Below are 19847 nucleotides of genomic sequence, written 5' to 3' on the forward strand. Positions count from 1 at the left end.
TACACCTGACTTAGAAAGCTAATCAGTATTTGGCATTTGGAATATAAAACCTTCATTCTGTTTACCCTTCCACTTAATTTTAACTGAATATTTCTCAGATCATGTAATTTAAGGTTTTCTTTTCTACAATGTTGCGTGTTGAACCTAAAATAGAATCACTTCTTGTTGGCTCAGAATTGATTTACAATAGTTTTTTTTTCCCCTAGCTATCAGATTTAGAATATTTCCCCTATTGTTACTCACAGCATTTGTTCTCCAACCTATGTTAGCCATAATAAGATAATTCCCACTAGGAAAAGGAATTACCATTCCTTTATTGATGTTTCAGAGAGCTATATTCACAGCCAGTACTGACCCTGAGGATTTGGTATGCACACATTTCGCTACAAAAAAGGAGGAATAATGATATTGCATATTGTTGATGATGTCATGCTTGTATTTCTGTGTAAATTTTAGTCATTTTTTGATGTTTTGTTAATATATTGAGAAGGGAGTTTAAAACTCAAATCAAGCATAGGTCTTGAGCATTGTTTTGCTTTTGCATTTGCTAGTGTTAATGCTTGCCATCTCCCTGATAAATAATCTTTTTCATTTGCCCCTTTAGCTTCTTCATGTCAATTACTATATATTCTTGGATAGTATAAATATAATTTAAGTGTACACGGTGTATTTTATTTTGACTGTTGCCACAAAGAATTTGCAAACCTTTTCTTGTTTATTAAAGAAGGCTAAAAAAGCCTGACCCAGCCACACTGAGAATGACTGTTTTAATTTCACCTGGGGTTGTAAATCAATATCCATTTACTATTCAGTTACTGCTTGCATTTCCCTAGGTAATAGTATAACACATGTAATGTCAATGCAGTTTGGCATTTGTCCTCATTAGTATGGCAAAGGACACTTTTTTGCAAGAGTAAGCAAGCATCATGCCATATTTCTGACATTTTCTGCAGAACAAAGACGGAAACATGTAATCAGTTTGTGTAGAAAAGATGTGCAGCACATCTGATGTGGCGCCTCCAATGCTTTTATAAATGAAATCACTTGAAAGATGAGGCCGCATGTAATTCTGTCATACGCTGTTGATTAAAGTTGAAATGGGAAGCTAGGGGTGGTACAGTGTAGCTTTGAGTTCTAATTTATTTACTAATTTAATCGCTTATAATAAATAAATCATAAATATATTTAATAATGTCAACAGTTGAATTATAGGTCAATAGTAATATAGCAAATGGTACTTGTGATTATATACACATAATATATGTCCTTATACATACTTCCCTATACATTTCTAATCTCTCATAGATACATAATTTATTGCTTACCATTTCAAATCAAAGTACTGTATACATTAATTATACATTAGAATCCTGTTTTATAATTGTTACCTATTATGTATGGTTTGGTGGTTTGGTGTTTGGCCTTAAATAATTAATTTAACCCTAGAATACAAATGCTTCTTAAAGGTTGGTGAGAATGTTGTGGATACTTCAAGTAGCTAGTAAGCCAGGGTTAGGAAAAACATATCAACTACACATCCCTCTGTGTTCAGGTGATTGGTGGAAAGTCTTGTTTTCAGACTTTACCACATAGTGATAAGAAATGAAAGTTGGCAAGTGGCTGCTAGCCACTTGGTAGGTTTTGTGAAATGTATCGCTGGTCTCAATCCCCTACTAATTGGAGAAATGGCAGTCTCACTAGAGAGACACTTCTGAGGGTGGATAAATACCATTTTAAATTATGTTTTATAGCTGTTTGATACTAAAACAATGTAGATGAATTCTGGGAAAATAGGAAGCATGAGTGATTTCAGAGTTTCAGGCAGACCCTTTGCAGGAGTCCTAAGGACACCTAAGATAGTTCTCTGGAGTTCATAGCCCCTTGGCTCTTGGGCCCTGGTGCCGCTGCCATGGCATTCAGCACACCCAGTCTTTGTTATCTGTTTCTTGAAGAAGTGTTCTGCGCTGTGGAATTGCTTTGTCACAGCACTTCAGCACCAAAGATACAAGTTTAAACATTCATAAGATTTTTTTTTTTTGGTACTAATAATAGATCTTTATATCTCCATGTGAAGAGACTGTCTCCTACCTGAGTCAGACACTGGGCTGTCGGTTTGTTTTCTGACAGTGAAGTGCAATTAAAACTCTTGTCCCTTTTGAAGTTAGCTGGGGAGAGAGACCCTCTGGCTTCCCAGAAGCTCCCTCTAGACTGATTACATAAACTATTTATTACTTCGGAGAAAGTGTGATAGAAACATGGACTTTTTTTTTTTTTTTTAAAGTGTTTGTATTAGAAAAATCTCCATTATTATCTCTATAAAAAGAATCCTTCAGGAGGAGAGGGGGGAAAACAGTCCTTTTTGGTTAAGTGACATGCTGCATAAGACTGGCTTTTAGTGACCTGATAGCCAGTGGGCCCAGATGATGTGAGAGCTGCTGAGGGACCTGGAGAAGCGGGAGGCAGTGGAAAGTGTGTGGAGGTGGGGATGGGGAGCAGGGTGGTAGCAGAACCTGACAGGCACTGGGGAGGATGGTGACCAGTCACCTGGACTGAAGAAGGGTCATTGTCAGGACCTGTGAGACAGATGGTGAGTTGCAGAGATGGGCAAAATTAATATTTAATAACACAGAGTCAGCTCAGTTTGGGCTAGCCATGACATCGTTTCTGCCAGCAGCATCTGTAGCGTTCCAGAAACGTGTCCCTACCTCCTCAGCCAAGATGAGCAAGGCGCAGCAGAGGAGTGCAACACCTTGAGACACCGGCTTCACCAGGAAGGGGAAAAGTGGCATGAAAAATGGGGTTCTGGTAATTCCTCGCTCCTCTGGGAATGAGGAGGTGGTTCAGCCTTTGGCCGTTTCACAGAGGAAGCTAAGAGGGCAGAAGAGTGGAAAGAAACCTGCAGCTGTTGGGGGGCAGGAGAAGCAGCTTGTTCTGAGGTCACACTGGAATGAGCTACCAAGGAGAGCCGGAGAGGAGGAGCGTACATAGATTTTGATCATAACATTATATGTGTTGTGACCACTAGGGAGGAACACTGAACATGCCTTCTTCCTCCTTTTTACTCAACACTTACCTTTTTACTCAACGCTGTACACTTCAGGTGAAATGAGAACATTTTAACATCCCAGAAGTGGAAGTGAAAGGACTGTAATTAAAGGAGAGCGGGTGGAGGGGAGTTGGTAGAAACAATATATGGAATCAGGGCAAAGTTTTAGGGTCAGAATTAGTGAGATGCATTCTCGGAAAAAATTAGGAACACAAATCAGCTGGAATTTAGTTACTAGGCTGGGAATTGGGTTAAAATATCTCCACCTAATAAGCCAAGCACTGAAGCGTCCCCTGTGGCTTTTTTTGGTTTCTACAATAGCTTCAGAAAGAGATCAAAGTCACAACATCATCATCAACAAATTTTCCTTAAGCCATAAGATTACTGCTGCTTTTGCTGAAATCCTTGAAAGCAGGGACAGAACTGTTGTCATATTTTTGAAGATCCCTCTTCTGAGCTCGACTGATGGGGACAATGCGTTTTGATAAAGTGGAGGAAAGCTACCTGCTGACTTCTATTATTCCTTTCCTAGGACTGAAAAAAGAGCATCCTAGGAAAGCTTTCTTTTGGGAAACTGTCACAGCATAAAATCTTGCACAAAATAAATCTTAAGTAGGGTTGTTGTAGCTATTAGAGTGCTGTGTAATGAGATGGCAGTCCAGGATGGGCACCTTGCTTTACATACAGTGCTGTTTTATACACGAAGCCATCTAATAAGATATATGTGTCCTTTAATTGAGGTCTCGTGTACAGTGTAGTATAATGAGGCAATGTGATGAAAAGAAATGGAAAAGGAAAGAGCGTTATTTACCATGCTGAGAAGCTCTTATCATATGGAAATGATCAGAATTTAAATTTTTATCATCTGTCACAATTTGCTGCTGCTTTAATTAAAATCACACCAAGGATGTGTAGAGTGAGCCTGGCTAGATGTGCTTCGTGCTCTTAATGACTGTCAGATGGGAAGGCAAGGGGTACAGAGAGGGCAGGACTGCGGGAAGATCCGGAGGGAGATGGTGCCAGATGGCCAGGCTTATTTTATTAATTTAGATCTCCATTACGGCTTCTCTTTTCTTCATTTCTCCAAAGGATGAGTTAGTTTAATGGGAATCATTTCACAGCCACAGTATGACGTGTTTAACTCTTCGGAGCCCGTAGCACTGCAGCAAAGTGCATGTGTCAGTCGTGTGTCCCGTCGTCGGCCGGAGGCCCCAGCTCCAGCGCAGGTGCTTTAGCCCACAGCAGCTCTCCCTCAGGTAATTTGTTGAATCCCTCTTCGCAGGCGCTACCTACCATGGCATCCTGACTCGTAGCTCACCGGTGCAGCCAGCCACTGTCCTAAACCAGTTCCAGCTTCTGATCATTGGAGCAAAGTAGGGCCAAGGCAGCGTTTTGAGCCGTTTCTCTCCTGTTACCGCTTCACCTGCGCAGGGGCTGTCCACGCTGCTGGGCTTTGCCACGGATTTTGGGCTCATCTCTTACAGCTGCAAAACCTTCCTGTTAGTAGCAAGTAGCCTCACTCTTCTTCCAGCTCTTGGGTGCCTGGACACTCAGAAAGCATAGCAAAGTACTGAGGAAAGTGAATTTTTAAAAGATTTTAATTCTCTTTGGGTTTGTCTGCACGCATCCGTGCGCTCAGTTACTGAGGTATCTGCCGCCTCCCGGTGGCTGTTGCGAAAAGCTGCACACAACTGGAGATGGTGATTTTAGATATTATTTAGATTTAGGGGTTTAGAGATTAAAAAAAAGGAGTATCGTCTTCTGAAAATCTGTTTGGCACAGTCTAAAGCAAGAAACTGCTGAGGCATTTGCATTAAGAGCAGGGATTTTTAATTTTTTCCTTTCAACTGTCCACTACGATAATAAAGGAGCTTTGATTTCTCAGGTCTTCAGCATCACCAGTGGTTACTGGATTAGTATTAGAAACAAAATGAGCTTGTCTTCTGTGATTCTATGAAGAAAAACACCAAACATATGAAGAATTTCTAGTTCCTGAATCCTCTATAAAAAGCCTGTTGATTAATTCACTTTATGAGTTGATTCAGAAATCTGAATCACATTTAAGTCATTCTTGGATTCCAGTAAAGCGGCTAGACTAATTTTGATCACAACTTTACAGCTGGAACAAATGTCAAGATGCATTTCCACATAATGTGAGTTTAGTGGCACGTGCAGGGAAAAAAAACTGAATTCACCCCAAAAATCTAAGGTATATGCTATGGCAAGAAAAAAACAAACCAGCTCAGTGTCATGTGCCATGCAGAGGATGAATCCTTGCACTATAACACAAGTAATATGGCATAACATTTTCAAGATTCTGAATTAATAATTGGACTTTAAACATCTGTATCAATAATTTTCAAATTCTCTTGTATTGAGATTCATAGTTTTTCCCAAACTGTGAATTTGTAATTGTTTGCAGGTCCATCCCCAAGAATTTCATCGGTGTAGGAAAACTGAATTTTGTCAGCCCAAGGCTGACAGTAACATAGCTTTTGATAGAAAAGTCATTTATGCTGTCACCTCCACTGGGTCTGCAATGTTCAGTTCTGTGCTAATGACAAAAGCTTGTGCTTTGCTGAGGAGGAAGACGAAGACAAGACGCAGGGATGCCTGGGAGCCATCAGAAAGTTTTTGGAGAGTCTGTGGGTGATGATGAAATAAGAGATCTCATGTAGTCATTGAGCACTGGCAAGCGAGATGCAGTAGAAACAGTGTTGAACTGTCGATTACTCCACTGAGCACTCACCCAACACACGTTGCCTGTGGAAAGCTGGGGCTAGCCGCTGGCCGGTGCACGGCTGAGGGCCCGTCAAGTTTGCACACCCCTTTGCACCGCTCTTCTCATCTGCTCCTCACTCGCTATTTAGTGAGTGAGGGGCCTTCATGCTTTTGAGAGCATCACAAGCAGGTTTGCTTGCCATGCTTACGGTTATAAATGATTAAAGTAAAAACCAAACTCATGCATCTATGGAAGCTCGCTTCCTGTATGATAGTGTGGGAATGGCACTCTGACTGCTAACTCGGCAGGTTGGGGTAGACATGACTAGGTTGATGGAGCATATCATTCTGCTTCAGATTATTCTGAAGTCTTACACATGTGTTGTATATTAAATATTAGGTAAAATATGTAAGAAAAGATTAGATTAAAATCTCAAGACCAATCCGAATTTGTCAGGCTATGAAAATTAAGTCTTTGGGCATGGTAAATATACATTTTTGAGAAGGACGCACAAAATTTGGAGGCATGAATTTGACAAGGATCTCAAATTTCAAGTGGTTTTGCAAAGCTTATCCAGACTTTTGGAGCTTTGTCGTCATTTCTTAGATCTTCTGAAAGCCCCCAGCTTTCCTTGCTAGGCTGACAGCAAGCAAATATGCCCAGTCCTTCCTTTGTCCTTCCCTACCACTCCAAAATTGCCTGGGTATTTTCTAGTTGTTTTGTTAGAATAATTTTACAAATCCTTTTTATCTTACCTTTACCCAGTGCTTGAGTTCTGTGTTCTCACTGCTTCTATTTTATACTCTTCCCCTCAGTGCATTTTGTCTTAATATTCAATATCATACTAGGACTAGAGAGAATGAGCTCATGACTGGGAGTGAATGAAGCTGATGTTAAAAATTATATGACATAAAAAATTGTATAAAAATATATTGAATGATTTATTTAGGGATGCGAGTACATTATACCAGTAATCTAATTCCCAGTATCTTCCTAAGCAGCTTTCAAAACCATTTTTTGATTTCTTTGGGTTTTGAATTGCTGCTAAAATAATAAAAATGGATGGAGCTGATGATGAATCATCATGACAATATTTACTATCAACAGGGATTTTTGCCAGTATTTTAATCCGTAACAGGGTCCCAATGGCACTGGCCCGCTTAGACCTGCAGATTGAAAAAAAAAAAAAAAAAAAAAAAAAATTCTTGCTATTTCCTTTATTTGTACTGATGTTGCAACAGCTTAAGTTAAAGCTTCTACTAAGAGTAGTAACTTAATCTATTTCAAACCTCTGTGGCTAGATGGCAGGCAAGCATGCTAAGAGCTCGCCTGGGTTTTTCTGCATAGCCTATGGGCTGATGTACCTCTGGGGAGAAGGCACAGGGACTCCCTTTAGGCACTTTATTGCAGTGCTGGCGTTTTGGCGCCCAGGGGTGTTTCTTCCCACGCCAGCCAAACACAAAATAGTAAGCAGAAAGAGGTAGGTGCCTCCAGATGATCTTTTAGAGAATGTGTGTTAAACAATAATTAGTTACTCTTATTTGCCCTACATAAACATGCAGCTTTCTGTTGAGGGAGCCTAGGGAGCCTGTGTTATACATTCAAATTAAGAAATGTGGATATTTCTGTAGCTGCAAAATGAAAGTCCAAGGAAAATTTGTTTTCTAAGAAAGAGCTAAACTTGACTTTGCACATCAGTATCAAAACTCTTGCAGATGTAGCTTGGACCAGACTTTACCTTAGAAGAAGGAAACCAAACGAAACCAAAGCAAGTGCAGAATCAGAAACAATATTAAGTGGTTATTTCTCACACCAAAAATCAACAAAGGTCTGGTAAGTGGGATTCTACTCTCAAGCCGTTATCCTGCATGTGGGGACTTCATTACTGATTGCATTAGACACTAGATTAGTAGGCAGTCTGCAGTAAGCCCTGCAGGTATATAACCTCTTGATTCTGAGGAGTTTGGGTCAGTGACCGTCGTTAATTATGTTTGCAAAAGCAATTACAGACAGCAGTATAAGCAAAATAAGCACCAGCTGTTTTGAAAGTCATAACTCAGGAAATCTTTTTCTCAGGTTGTATACTTCAGTGGCACAAATAATTGCACAATAACTAGTACTATTTGTCATTTAATATATGGGGCATGACCAGAAGATATACTAATGCCTGACATCTTTTCTTTCAGGATGACTTTCTGTATAGTGTCTCCGTTTTAAGTGGAATACTTTGCACTGTCTTGGCAGTAATCAAATTTATGCTGGGAAAGGTCCTCACAAGCAGAGCGCTGATAACCGATGGTGAGTGTGAAGTTGATCCTGCTGCATTTATGGACTCTTCCAGGGAATGTTGTAGACACAGAGGATACAAGTGACCCCCACGTGAGGGCAATTGTGAAAGAGTATTGAAATAAGGCAGCCACTGGGAAACGGGGAAAAAACCCCGAACAGCCTGTGGTACCACCAGCCTTTTGCATAGATAACTCAGCTGAAATGGGTATGTCTGGTGGAGGTCAAAGTTAATGTGTGGATAGTAAGCAATAATAGAGAGTTAGAGGTAGAGCACATAATAAATTATGTGTGGACTAGTCAGAGGTTAGACTACAGAGGAGGGTTATGACACCAATTTATATAGCTTTGGTTAAGCCACATCTATCCTCACTGCCTACGCCCGGTAAACAATTCCATCCCCACGGTTAAAATGAAGCAAGTCTGTTGCAGAAAACACCTCCCTGCCTTGAGCAGGAATCACAACCATCATTCATACATACCCCCTGTAGACTTAATTTGCCACTGTAGTGCTTTTCCTGCCACTCAGCAGAGCTGGGGGAGAATCGCAAGTGTAAAACAAAGCCTTTGCCTGCCTCCTGCCCCGCACTCCTCTGGCCCTGCCGGAGTTCTGCACAAGGTGACTCTTGTTCACTATATCCTTAGAAGACCTCATTGCCAGTATTCTCTTGGCACAGGCATGTAGGGCCTGACTGATGCTGGTTTCAAAGATATGTTTAAAGGCGTGTTTTAAAAGTAGGTCTAGATATGCCTCTTACTGACAAGGCTCAAGCTTGTGAATCTTCAGAAAGCCACGGGGATCTACTCTGCAAACAAGTGAGGCCACAGTCATGGCAGAGATTTCACAGTGCCCTGCGAATCTCTACCAGTTTTTATCTGCAAGCACAGGACAGTTTGAAATACTCTGTAAACATACACGGTAGGGTGTTAATGGTTCATGGATTGTGGTACGTAAATTATTTTACTCTGCTGAAGATTTCCCTTTAAGGAAATCCAATTTTCAGCTTACTCTAGAAATACATACAATTGCTTTATTTTAAGTAATTTAAACATACTCAAAATTTTTTTGGTGATGTGTGATAACACATATTATGAGTATTTATATTTTATGTCATCCTGCTTATATAAATGCTCCATGAGTATTTATATTTTAAATAGAAAATAAGCAAAAAAGTAATCAAAACAGCAGTGCGGGGGTTACAACTAAGCTGCTGCCTCCCTGCATTTGTGATTCTCTCCCAACAGACCATGCTGTTCAGTGATCTTATTCTTTACTATGGACTCTGCCACTCTAAACATTTTGAAACAAAAAGATCTCCAACCTGCAAAAAGGATTCTGGAAAGGATCCTGGGAACTACAGACCAGTGAGTCTGACTGCCTTCGCTGTCAGAGTGTAAGTGGGCCATGTCAACTGTTTCAGAACTGTGTCTAGGCAGGCAAATGATTAACCCTTCCTTTAAAAAAATGTAGCTTGTTTTTGAAACAGAGCAGTTTTTTCAAACAAAATATTAGCTGAAAAATTCCTGAATAACTCTAGCTCTGAATTGGTCTCCTGTATGACACAGAAATCTCTTCCCCTATAATTACATCCTCGTGCTAATTATATTGCTTCTGAGCTGGAGATTGCTCATTCTTTGATAAAAAAAGTAGGGAATAAAGTACACAATTACCTCGGTCTGGTTTTTCTCTCTCCTTTTCCCCCTTCAGAACTACTTTAGAAAAAGTAGGAGGCTGCTCTTACCATGTGTGGTTAAATATCTTCTTTCACAAGATATATTTATATATATACTTGATTTATTAACAAGCAGGAGGAGACAATGTGATTCAGCAGCTGAGACAGATTTAGCACTCCCTTGCATATCTTTTTTTAGTGTTTTCTGTTTCCTGCTAATTTACCTCCTGTGATCACTGGCTGTAGACCAACAAACTGTTTTGAGTAACAAGAGCATACATTTTTCTTCCTGAAAAAGAGGTTTATTTTCAAAACAGCAAGTTCTCTCTCATAGATGTCAACCTCTATTAACTATTTTTTTAAAGAATAATTTTGTTTTACAGTAGGGCTTGACAATAATATCTCTTTAAAGCCTAAATGTATGAACCCTAATAAGGCAAAACGTTATTTGTACAATTTGTTTATAGCAAAAGCTCATGGACTTTTGGATATTAGAACCAGCCATTTCCTGTCTCGAATTTTGTAACCTCTCAGAGGACAAATGCAGAGATGTAAGAGTTGGATGATGTCAGCCAACTTTCCTGTAGGTTTTAAAGACCTGTTTCCCTCCCAGAATTAGCCACCTGTTTTTTCCTGTGCTAGCCTTACGCACAGAACTTGGTATCTGGATTAAGACCTGCAGCCATTACATGATTTCCTGCCACACCAGCAAAGAAAGGTTCGACTGAATGACAGTCAGGAAGAGAAAACAGTTTCCTTTGTAAGTAGCTTTTAGATCATTTGGAACCATCAGCCAATAATGGCAATAAAATGTATTATTCCTGCCTTTTGCATATCATGCTGATGGATTCTGACTTAAGCTGGAGCAGGGGAAGTAACACTTTTTAAAATTTACAGTTAATTAATTTATACTTAATATTCTTTATATATTCTTTAGACACACACACACACACTACATTTCATTGACATGTATTAGCAGTATAAGTTCTATTGCCTGGGAATTAAAAAAGGATCAGGATTCTTCTAGTCTACAGTGTTGACAGAGTAATCGTGTCTATATTGGTTCAGCTATGCTGGTATAATTAATCCAATAATCAGGCATTTACATGCAACGCCTGTGATACCAATTGTAGAATGCACTGCCACAGTCCAAAAATCCCCAACCCCCTTTTCTTTGCAGGACTGGAGGCCTGAAACCTTTATATGCCCTGTTCTGCCACAGACTTGCTAAGTAACACGTGCTTTTCCGTGCTGGGGTTTCCTTTGCATTTAAGTACCTACTGATAGGGATCTGGTGAATCTTAATCAAAATATTGATGGTTTATACAAGTATTTCAGCTGGATACCTAGGAAAGGTCAATTTTAAGCTACATCTTTCAGAAAGACTTAACATGATTTAGGTGAGGACTGGCTGCGAGAAGCCTGGATCAAAGGAGGCATTCAGGAATAAGTGTCATGTATGTGGTTGTTGGCAGTTGTGCGGAATTGGAAAAAAACTGTCTAAGTACTGTAAGCAGCAGCTGACTGAGTTGACTCACAAGGCAATATAGAGTATTTCAAGTTTGATTTTTCATTGGTTAACTAGGTTAAGTAGTATATGTATCTACCAAATGAATGTATTATCAGTGACTTTTTTTTTTTTTAGAACAATAGTGATGTCTTTTGTGTTCTTGAGAAAAAAAAAATCAGAAAAAAAGGAATTTGGGGGAAAAAAAATGAACACAAGGAATGACTTAAAGAACCCCAAAGCAATAACCAATCAAACAAGAGTTGAAGGCAAAATGGCATTAATTATTCCAAAAGCTCTAGGAGAATTTTGAAGGGACAATCACAGAGGCAAAGAGAAAGGGTTTAAAAAAGAAAGAGGAATCTAAAAGGATGTTCATAAAAATTGTGAATAATAGATAGGAAGCTCCTGTGATATAAGGCATAAATGGAGAATACTCCTAGGATTATCCTGTATGTCTTCCCTAATGCATTCAGCAGTGTATGTAGCTCTAAGCTATAGTGCCAAATACATGTAAATAAATGTATAGGATGGGGTAAAAAGCTTCAAGGTCTTTGAAACATTACTGTCCAAAACCATTTTCCTTTTCATGAGCTCCTCAGGTATACTGGACTCCAGTTTGCTCCTTTTGAGAGAAAGTGAGAGCCTTTGGGTACCTTACAAAGTGGCCTTTGAAGTTCTAACTGGGGATATTTGTACATGCAGCAATGGTACATACATTATGAAGAGGTTCTTTGGAAGATAACTGGGCTACAGCAGTCATGCTCAGGGCTGCAGCCAGCCAGCCACTATTTTCCAGCTCAAAGATACTTCATTCATGATGATATGCTACAAGAGAGCTAAGCGCTTGACTGTTGGAGTCAATGTGGAGCAGGTCCAGTATTTTGAAGGAATATTGCTGTTTGGAAAATGAGCATCAAGAGGTGAAAGCCCTATCAAATAAACAGCAGCTAGAACTGGGATTTGGAACTAAACAGAGAATGAAAAACTCAGGACTGACCAAGTCAAGATGATAGTACAGCAAAATGAATGTAAAGTTGTTTATCTCAGACATGACAACTGACAGAGGTCTTACAATGCACTGGTCAGACCAAATGGTCTGTCTTTGATTTGTTGAAGAGAAGCGTGGCAAAGACCTCTGGCTAACTGTCTGAACAAATTGCCCTGCCTCCTTAACGCAATGCAGTAGCCCATAGGTGCCACTGTGTAACGTCTCACAAGGGTCTCTGTGGTCCTCTTTGGTGGTACTGGTATAACAATGTCTTCTCTCCCTACAGATCACTGCTGCTTAGGCAAGACAGTTAACCAAATCTCAAGGAATTTGCTTTCTTCCTCTTTTTTTTTTTCTTTCCCCCCCTTCTAGGTTTCAACTCTCTTGTAGGTGGAATAATGGGATTTTCCATCCTTCTTAGTGCAGAAGTTTTTAAACACAATTCTTCTGTCTGGTATCTGGATGGCAGTATAGGAGTTTTAATTGGACTTACAATATTTGCCTATGGAATCAAGTGAGTATCTCCTGCTAGCAGGTATTTCAGTATGTACAGCAGATGGGCTATCTGTTTAATGTAATAAGCCATAGCTCTTAAAGGTTTATGTAACTCCAGTAAAATCAATCACTGGAATTTATTAGGCTAGCTACTAATACTGAAGCAGAGCATGTGGAAAGGGATAAAAGATTGTGTGTCTCACATCAGTTGGAAAGAAGCCAGGACTTAAGAAGAAATTGGAATAATTTTAAAGACTTTTGTATACCTGAATTTGGAAATAGAAGGTTTGAAACATTTGAAAAATAACCACAAATCTTGGATAAAATCAGTCCCTGTTGCTTTTATGGCAAATTTCTAAGCACTGTTTTTTTCCAGAGAAAGTCCAAGTTTAAAGGTAAGGTGCCCAAGTTTAAAGAATGATCTTGCTAGTGATTTCCATCCTAGCCCTACCCTATAGCAACTTCTGAACTGAAGGTTAGCCAGTCATGTTTCAAATGTTGTTTCTGTTGAATTTTAAGATGGTTTCTTGATTCACAACACCAGAAACAGAATAAAATCAAGCTCTACCACACGCTTTATGGCTGCCACAGTTTCCCTTGGCTGCATGGAATCTAACTAAGGGTTTTGTGTTTTATCCCCCTTTCTGCCATAAGAGGAAGGGGGAGATGTAGCATCTTAGTGAATTGGAATTGTGCCTGTTAAGAAGCAGACCTTGGCCAGGCTGCAGTAAGCCGTCATCTGGAAGCTGTGTGGTTTTTTTTTAAACTTGGAAAGTTAAATTACCATTTTAATGGGGAATACCATTCTTGGAAAAATCACTATAATTACTATTTCCATTGTAAAACTAACTGTTCTGGAAAACTGTAGAGGCAAATCCATATAAAAGTATTTATTTAAACATACCAAACTGCATTAGGAACATTTTGTACAGCCACTGAAACTCATGATACATACATGCCATCAGTCTCCTCGACAGCGTGCTCAGCCATTGTGTCACCAAGACACAATGAAGGCTAATGAAGGATAAAACTAAATTGTTTTGGCAACTACCCGATTTCACAGTTTGTGAAACTACTGCTATTCTCCTCTACTGTTAGATACCTTCTTCCAGCAGCCTGGTGTGAAACAGGTTGCTACAACAGTCCCTTTCCCACTGATCCCTTCATGGATTCTCCAGCCAAAAATGACTGCTGCTCTGCATTTCCATTTCTTAGTGCAGCCCTGCATCCCAGCTTCCTAAAGGACAGCCCCTCTCCACACAGTTTGTTTTACACTCCCTTTTGGGCAGAATTAATTGTGGGGCAGAATTAATCCTGATCAGGAGAGAGCAAGATAAGGCTGTTACTACCTCTGAGTTCTTTCTAATTCATAAAATAAATTAATATAAGTAAACAGAACACCCCAGTTCCAGGGCTTTCCTCTGTCTCTGCATCAACACTCCTGTGCTTTCCTCTGCAGGTTGCTTATTGATATGATACCCCGTGTAAGGCAAACGCGCCATTATGAAATGTTTGAGTGAAGATCACACCCTCTTCTCTGTCAGGACTGTAAAACTACAGCATCATACATTTTGGCAAGTGGTGCCAATGGTATTTTACTAAATATGCAGTTTGTTTCCCGTGGTCTGTTTTTGTTGAAGTTTGTTTTAATGGGAAATCTCTCTGTAAAACTGGCATATGTGCACACTGCTTGCAATTCAGCAAAACAGCAGCATTTTTTTTTTTCAAGTATGCTATTGATTCCTGTGACAATAGAAAACACGTGGTTTGCAGTTTTAACCCAGCTGCCATGTTGTATATTCCAGAGTGAAAGTGTTCTTAATGGTGTGATAAGCCTGTGGGTAAAGAAGTGCCAGTTTCAGATCATGTTTTTTACCCCCCCCGGCCTGTACTTTCCCAAACACATGCTGTAACAGAAGTACAATCCTTACTAACCTCTTCAGCTAACAGAGTATCCTATGTAGAGTCTGGACACCAAGAGCTGTGTTGCTTAAAACACTTCAGTAGCTACTTCCTCCCCCACCATTCAAACAAATGCACAGAAAGAGCAGGTACAAACCATTCTGTGCTCAGAGAGATACTTCATTTTAATCCTAAATTAACTGAAACTATACCTCTTCCACATAAATTCCGTTTTTTCTTAATGAGACACTGTTCATAGCTTTGCATGGACCAAACAAGCACACACAGTATTACTGTACAGACCAAAGCCAAGGAAGGAAGGAAGCTGCTTGAGGAATGGGATCCTCATCTTCTATTATACTATACGCAGATATACCAGCATGTGTGACTTTGTGGTTGCTCTGTAGTCTGATGATGGCACAGCAGTGGCTCAATCTGGTGGTGAGATACAGATCTATTTATTAGATTTAGATTGTCCTGTAAAGTGTTGCTCACCTTCCATCATGCATCTTATATATTACTTAATAGCAGGTTAAATTATAAAAGAATCTTGATGTATAATCAATAAAACTGGTATCTATTTTATACAGTATCTGTAAGTAACATTTGAAAACTATTTCCAGAATGTATCATAGAACAAAGTCTTCCTGTATAGCAGCCTATTAAACTGGATTCTCTGGCTGTATCTATTTTCTCTTTATTTTATATATTCCAGGTTGGTTTTCACAACACAGAACCAGTATTGTTGCTTCTGTTTATCACAGGTGGATAAAAAATAGACAGTCCACTCTTATGTTTGAAATAGGACCATGGTAAGTAGCCAAGGAGCTAGAACTGCCCATTTCTAGCTACATCACAATAGACTACATAAGCTAGAGTAGATGTACAATTAAGCTATTCAGTGATTGATGTACAGTGGGGACACTGATTTTCTTGCTGGTACTTTGTGATGCTAAAACCGTATTTCCCATCATATGTCACTTAGCAAGTTCTCGGCCAGATCCTTAAGGATCTTTAGTAAAAGCCAACTCCAAGAGATATGTGTAGGAAGAGACCACCCAAAGGTTTCACTGACCTGACAGTGCCTATATGAGGTGCACAATATTGGAAAGATGACACTCAGTTCCACTTCAAACAGAAAATTCTTTATGGCAAAATGAATTTTGTTCTGCTGCTATAGTTTAGTTATACATATTTTGGATCAATTAATTAAGTTCGTATAAATCTTTGTATGGAAACTTTATAATATTGTTGCTATTAGTGCTGATGCTGCTTGTGCCTTACTGTCACAGGATGATGTTAGAGATCATCATGTCATTCAGCAGTACGATGAAAGTAACTACAACGCTTTGACAAGACAAAGGAGCTACTTCATAAATGCATTCAGCAAGGACTCCAGAAAGACTGTAAAGTATAGGAGTCATCACTGTACTCCTCTCAGGTGGATTTGTAAATATCAAATACCTCCCCAAGACCCCTTCTTCCTACACAAGTTCCTAATTTGGTATGCTTTTGCTTATTCCTGACTTTTTCCTGTTAAGCTGCTTCTCTGTCTCATAGTTCCATGAAGTGAGCTGTGGAACAGATATTTCCCCACTGATTAACTAGCTTTTGTCAAGCATCTTCAGCCTCAGAATCATAAACATAGCTATATTAGACATTTCATGGTTTTGTTAGTTTTATTAGTACTGTCTACCCTCTTCTGCCCCTGCAGGGGCTTTATTACTTCTCCAGTCCCATTTCTAGTGGTGAGAATGACACTTGGGAACTACTAAAAGTGCTGCTCCACAGGGCCATGCACTCCGGCAGCCCGTTTGTAGCAGAGGCCAGTGCCAACTGCTTCTGAAGGGAAGTGAGGAGATGTAACTGCTTGCGGCAAGACACTTAACTCCTGGTACAACCTTTGCAACACAGAAGTCCTAGACCATTGAAAGTATGTACGACATTAAAACCAACCCCCAGCTCAAACATTAAATAATTCTGTTAAAATGCTGAGTGTAAATAGGAGCACAGGACTAGGCAGATGTGTTCATGCATGAAGCAAAGCTAAACGCTGAGTAAACGTAGTTTCACACTTCATGCTGGAACTCCAGCATGCTCTTAGAGGATGTTTGTAAGTACAGACTCCAGCTGTGTAGCCTTCAAAAAGGAGATGTGGTTAAACAAGTTAATCATACTTTTTCTTATCAGATTAATTTAAACTAATTGCAGAAACTTTTCAGTTACTACAGGTGCTTCAAAGCATTTCTGATATTAGAATGTAAATACAAGAAAATACTTGCAATACTTGCGATACTTCAAAGGAAAAAGACCAGGAAATAATGATACTCAGAAATGAAAGCAAATACATGCTGATAAAGCCAGCTAGAATCAGGGAGACTTTGTATGGCACATGACAATAGAAAAGAAAAATAACTGCTCATCCAATTTACCAAGGCACTCTGCTTTAGCTAGCCACCCCCAAAGGTAACAGTTTCTATGTTAGTTTTCTTTATTAAATGCCTGTGCCAGCTGATTTTTCTAACTATGAGCTAGATAACAAGTGTGCTTCCAGCTAACCTAAGTGAAGGTGGGCTTTTCAAAAGCTGAAATAGCTCAAAAGCACTCGGACTAATCACCTGAAACCTGGCACTGGCCAACATAATACACTTTGCTTGGTGATCACAGGCCACAGAAGCTTGTCAGCAGTGCCAAAGCCTCTTTGTTGTGCACAGGACACAAGGAATGAGCTTCAGTGTTCACACAAGGAACAGCACTGGCCAGTACAGAAACTGCAAACTGACACTGAAGTCTGGCCAAACTCAGAATTGCGAATTAATCCCTGAAAGTGACTATGCATCCGAGCAGATGCTTTGAATTTAGCCGTATTGTTCAGCAGAGAAAGAAGCTATCAAAAACTCTCACAGTAAGGATTACACCAGCTGCAGTCTTGAATCCCAAGCCATGCCTCACATGAACCAGGTAGGCATGAGGTGTATTTTAATAATGGAAAAAAATAAATGTTCCACTTACTTACTTACTTACTTACAGCTAAAAGCCAGATTGTCATCAAGAAATCACCAGACTAACATGCCTTGCTGATTTAGTCCCATTTCTCTTCTCACAATAGTAGGTAAATGCCGTAAATAAGTCTCATCCAACCATGGTGGAAAAATGGAGCCTCAAAAGAAGCTCCTTGCTGAAAATGATGTTCCAGAAATGGACCTGAAGCAAAGAACCCAGACAAGAAGCTCCTCAGACATGGGCAAATTCAGCTCTAGGTACACCTGCATCTGGGAATGTACCACAGAGTTTCTCATGGTCAGTAATACCATTTGCATTGCTGCAAACCCAGCTGCCTGGGAAAAAGCATAGACATTTCTGGCATCCTTTTCTGTGGGTCAGCTCATGAAGATGCGAGGTCACGAGACAAGTAGTAAGCCTTAATAATACACAAAGCAGGAATGTTTGTTCCCAACATGGCAATGCATTTTTTCCTAAACAGTCAAATTTATACTCAAGTAATGTCTTCACTATCCGTTTTCTTTTGAAGCCTGAGGATGGAGTATTAGAGGGCCATGATAGCAGCAAGCTGCCTCTGCAGCAACAGAGATTAGGAAAAGCTGAAGCTACTTGACCCAGAGATTATCCCTGGGGGGCACGGACGTGTGTAGATGCTTCATCCAGCGTTTGGACATAGGAAAGTGGTGTGCTGTGCTCGCAGCACCTGCAATTTCTCTCCTCTGCTCCTAGGTCTGCTGCTAGTCTGTGCTAGGTGCACTGCCACCAAGTGGTGCTGTGACAAAGCACATCACTGAGCCTGTGGCTGTGTTTATTGAGTACCAGTAACTAAGGAGTAGCACACAAAAACACATTCCTGCGGCCTGGCATGTGGGTCCAGGTTACACAACTGGAGAGCATAATTAAATCAAGTAGCAGACAACCCAGGGATATTTCCCTCTCCTGTTCCTCCCACGTTTGAGAGCTGACGTTTTCCTTTCAGCCACAAGATCAGCATTTGAGGCAGCACTGAACGGTCCTTGAATTTTACCCGATTGGTGCTACTCCCTGCGGTCAGCACAGCTGCTCCTCTGGCAGCCTCCAGCCCACCCCGGGAGCGTGCGAGAGCAGGTCAGGAGAAGCCCAGCCTGCAGGTCCAGCAGGGACAGACATGGGCACCAACAAAAGCACTCGGATGCAGGGAGGCTGGCTGAAAGTACGTTTATCCAAAGCCTGCACAGAAGGGCTACTCTCTCTACATTAGTTTGGCAAGTAATTGGGAAACATCCTATTTTGTCAGCTAACGCTGTTGCCGCCAACCCCGGTATTCTTCTGAACGCACTTCTTCATAACACAGGCCTTACAGGATTGTAACCCTTTACCTTACACTGAGCAAGGAGTGAAGGTGACACCTGTTCTAAAATACTGAAGTGACAAGAAGTGCCAACCTCCTTTTCCTGGAGCAGACCCATTGAGCAGAATCCAAGCCAGCAGCGTGGTCTTGGGCAAATCCCATTGATTCCTCCCTCCCGCCTATGGAGGCGGGGAGGAAATAAAAGCTGAGAGGGGTCTCTCAGTCTCTAAAAAGCAATTTAGCAGCCTTTACTTCAAAAATCCACTGGACTGATTACTTACATTGCAAGCAAGCAACAGTTGTTACTTGCTGAAACACCAGAGGCTCGTCATACCTTGGTACGTTTTCTTTAAAGGTGGTATTCCTGCTTCAGCATTTTTGTTCAGCGCTTTTCGCTTTGAAGTTTCCCTTCTCACAAACGTGCTCAAAAATGTGCACGAAGCAGACGCCTTCAGCCAGCCAGCGCTCCTCCGACGTCCTGCAGTAAGTCTCGTGGGAGGAAAGACCTCCAAGCCACGGGTCCACAAGACAAAGCAGGACATACAGTGAGACCTAACATCTGGAGCCTGTTCAGTGCAAACAGTATTTGATTTCTTTGGCAACAAAGATTTACTACTGGGATTTTAGTTAAATGCAGTCTCCATAATCAGTAAAATAATAAAATGTGCAAGTCCCAACAAGCATAAACATAAATACAGGGCATTGTAAAGCAGTAAACTGGGATCCTCTGTCTCTTGCAAGCTGAAGTGTCAGTGCAAGGTGAGGCTTTTGAGCAGCACAAAGTCCCAGCAAAATGTTTCCAGCTGTGGACTCTCTACCAGATGGAGTTTGACTGAACCCAGTCTAAGCGTCTAAGTTGCAGGATTTAGTATTCAAGCTCCCTGAATGATCT

At 40.5% G+C, this 19847-nt stretch overlaps 1 protein-coding gene across 2 annotated transcripts in view; it reads left to right on the forward strand.

Annotated features, from left to right (window-relative positions):
* Window positions 1-15307, forward strand: part of TMEM163 (transmembrane protein 163) — a 105664-nt gene extending 90357 nt beyond the window's left edge. For both annotated transcript variants that reach the window (XM_069780840.1, XM_069780838.1), the window contains 3 exons: window positions 7955-8066; window positions 12598-12739; window positions 14180-15307. In XM_069780840.1, the coding sequence (XP_069636941.1) occupies window positions 7955-8066; window positions 12598-12739; window positions 14180-14240 (315 nt within the window). In that variant the 3' untranslated portion in view covers window positions 14241-15307. The remainder of the gene's footprint in view (window positions 1-7954; window positions 8067-12597; window positions 12740-14179) is intronic.
* Window positions 15308-19847: the final 4540 nt, after the last annotated feature.

This window comes from Haliaeetus albicilla, chromosome 4 (genome assembly GCF_947461875.1).
Source record: "Haliaeetus albicilla chromosome 4, bHalAlb1.1, whole genome shotgun sequence".
NCBI classification, from domain to species: domain Eukaryota; kingdom Metazoa; phylum Chordata; class Aves; order Accipitriformes; family Accipitridae; genus Haliaeetus; species Haliaeetus albicilla.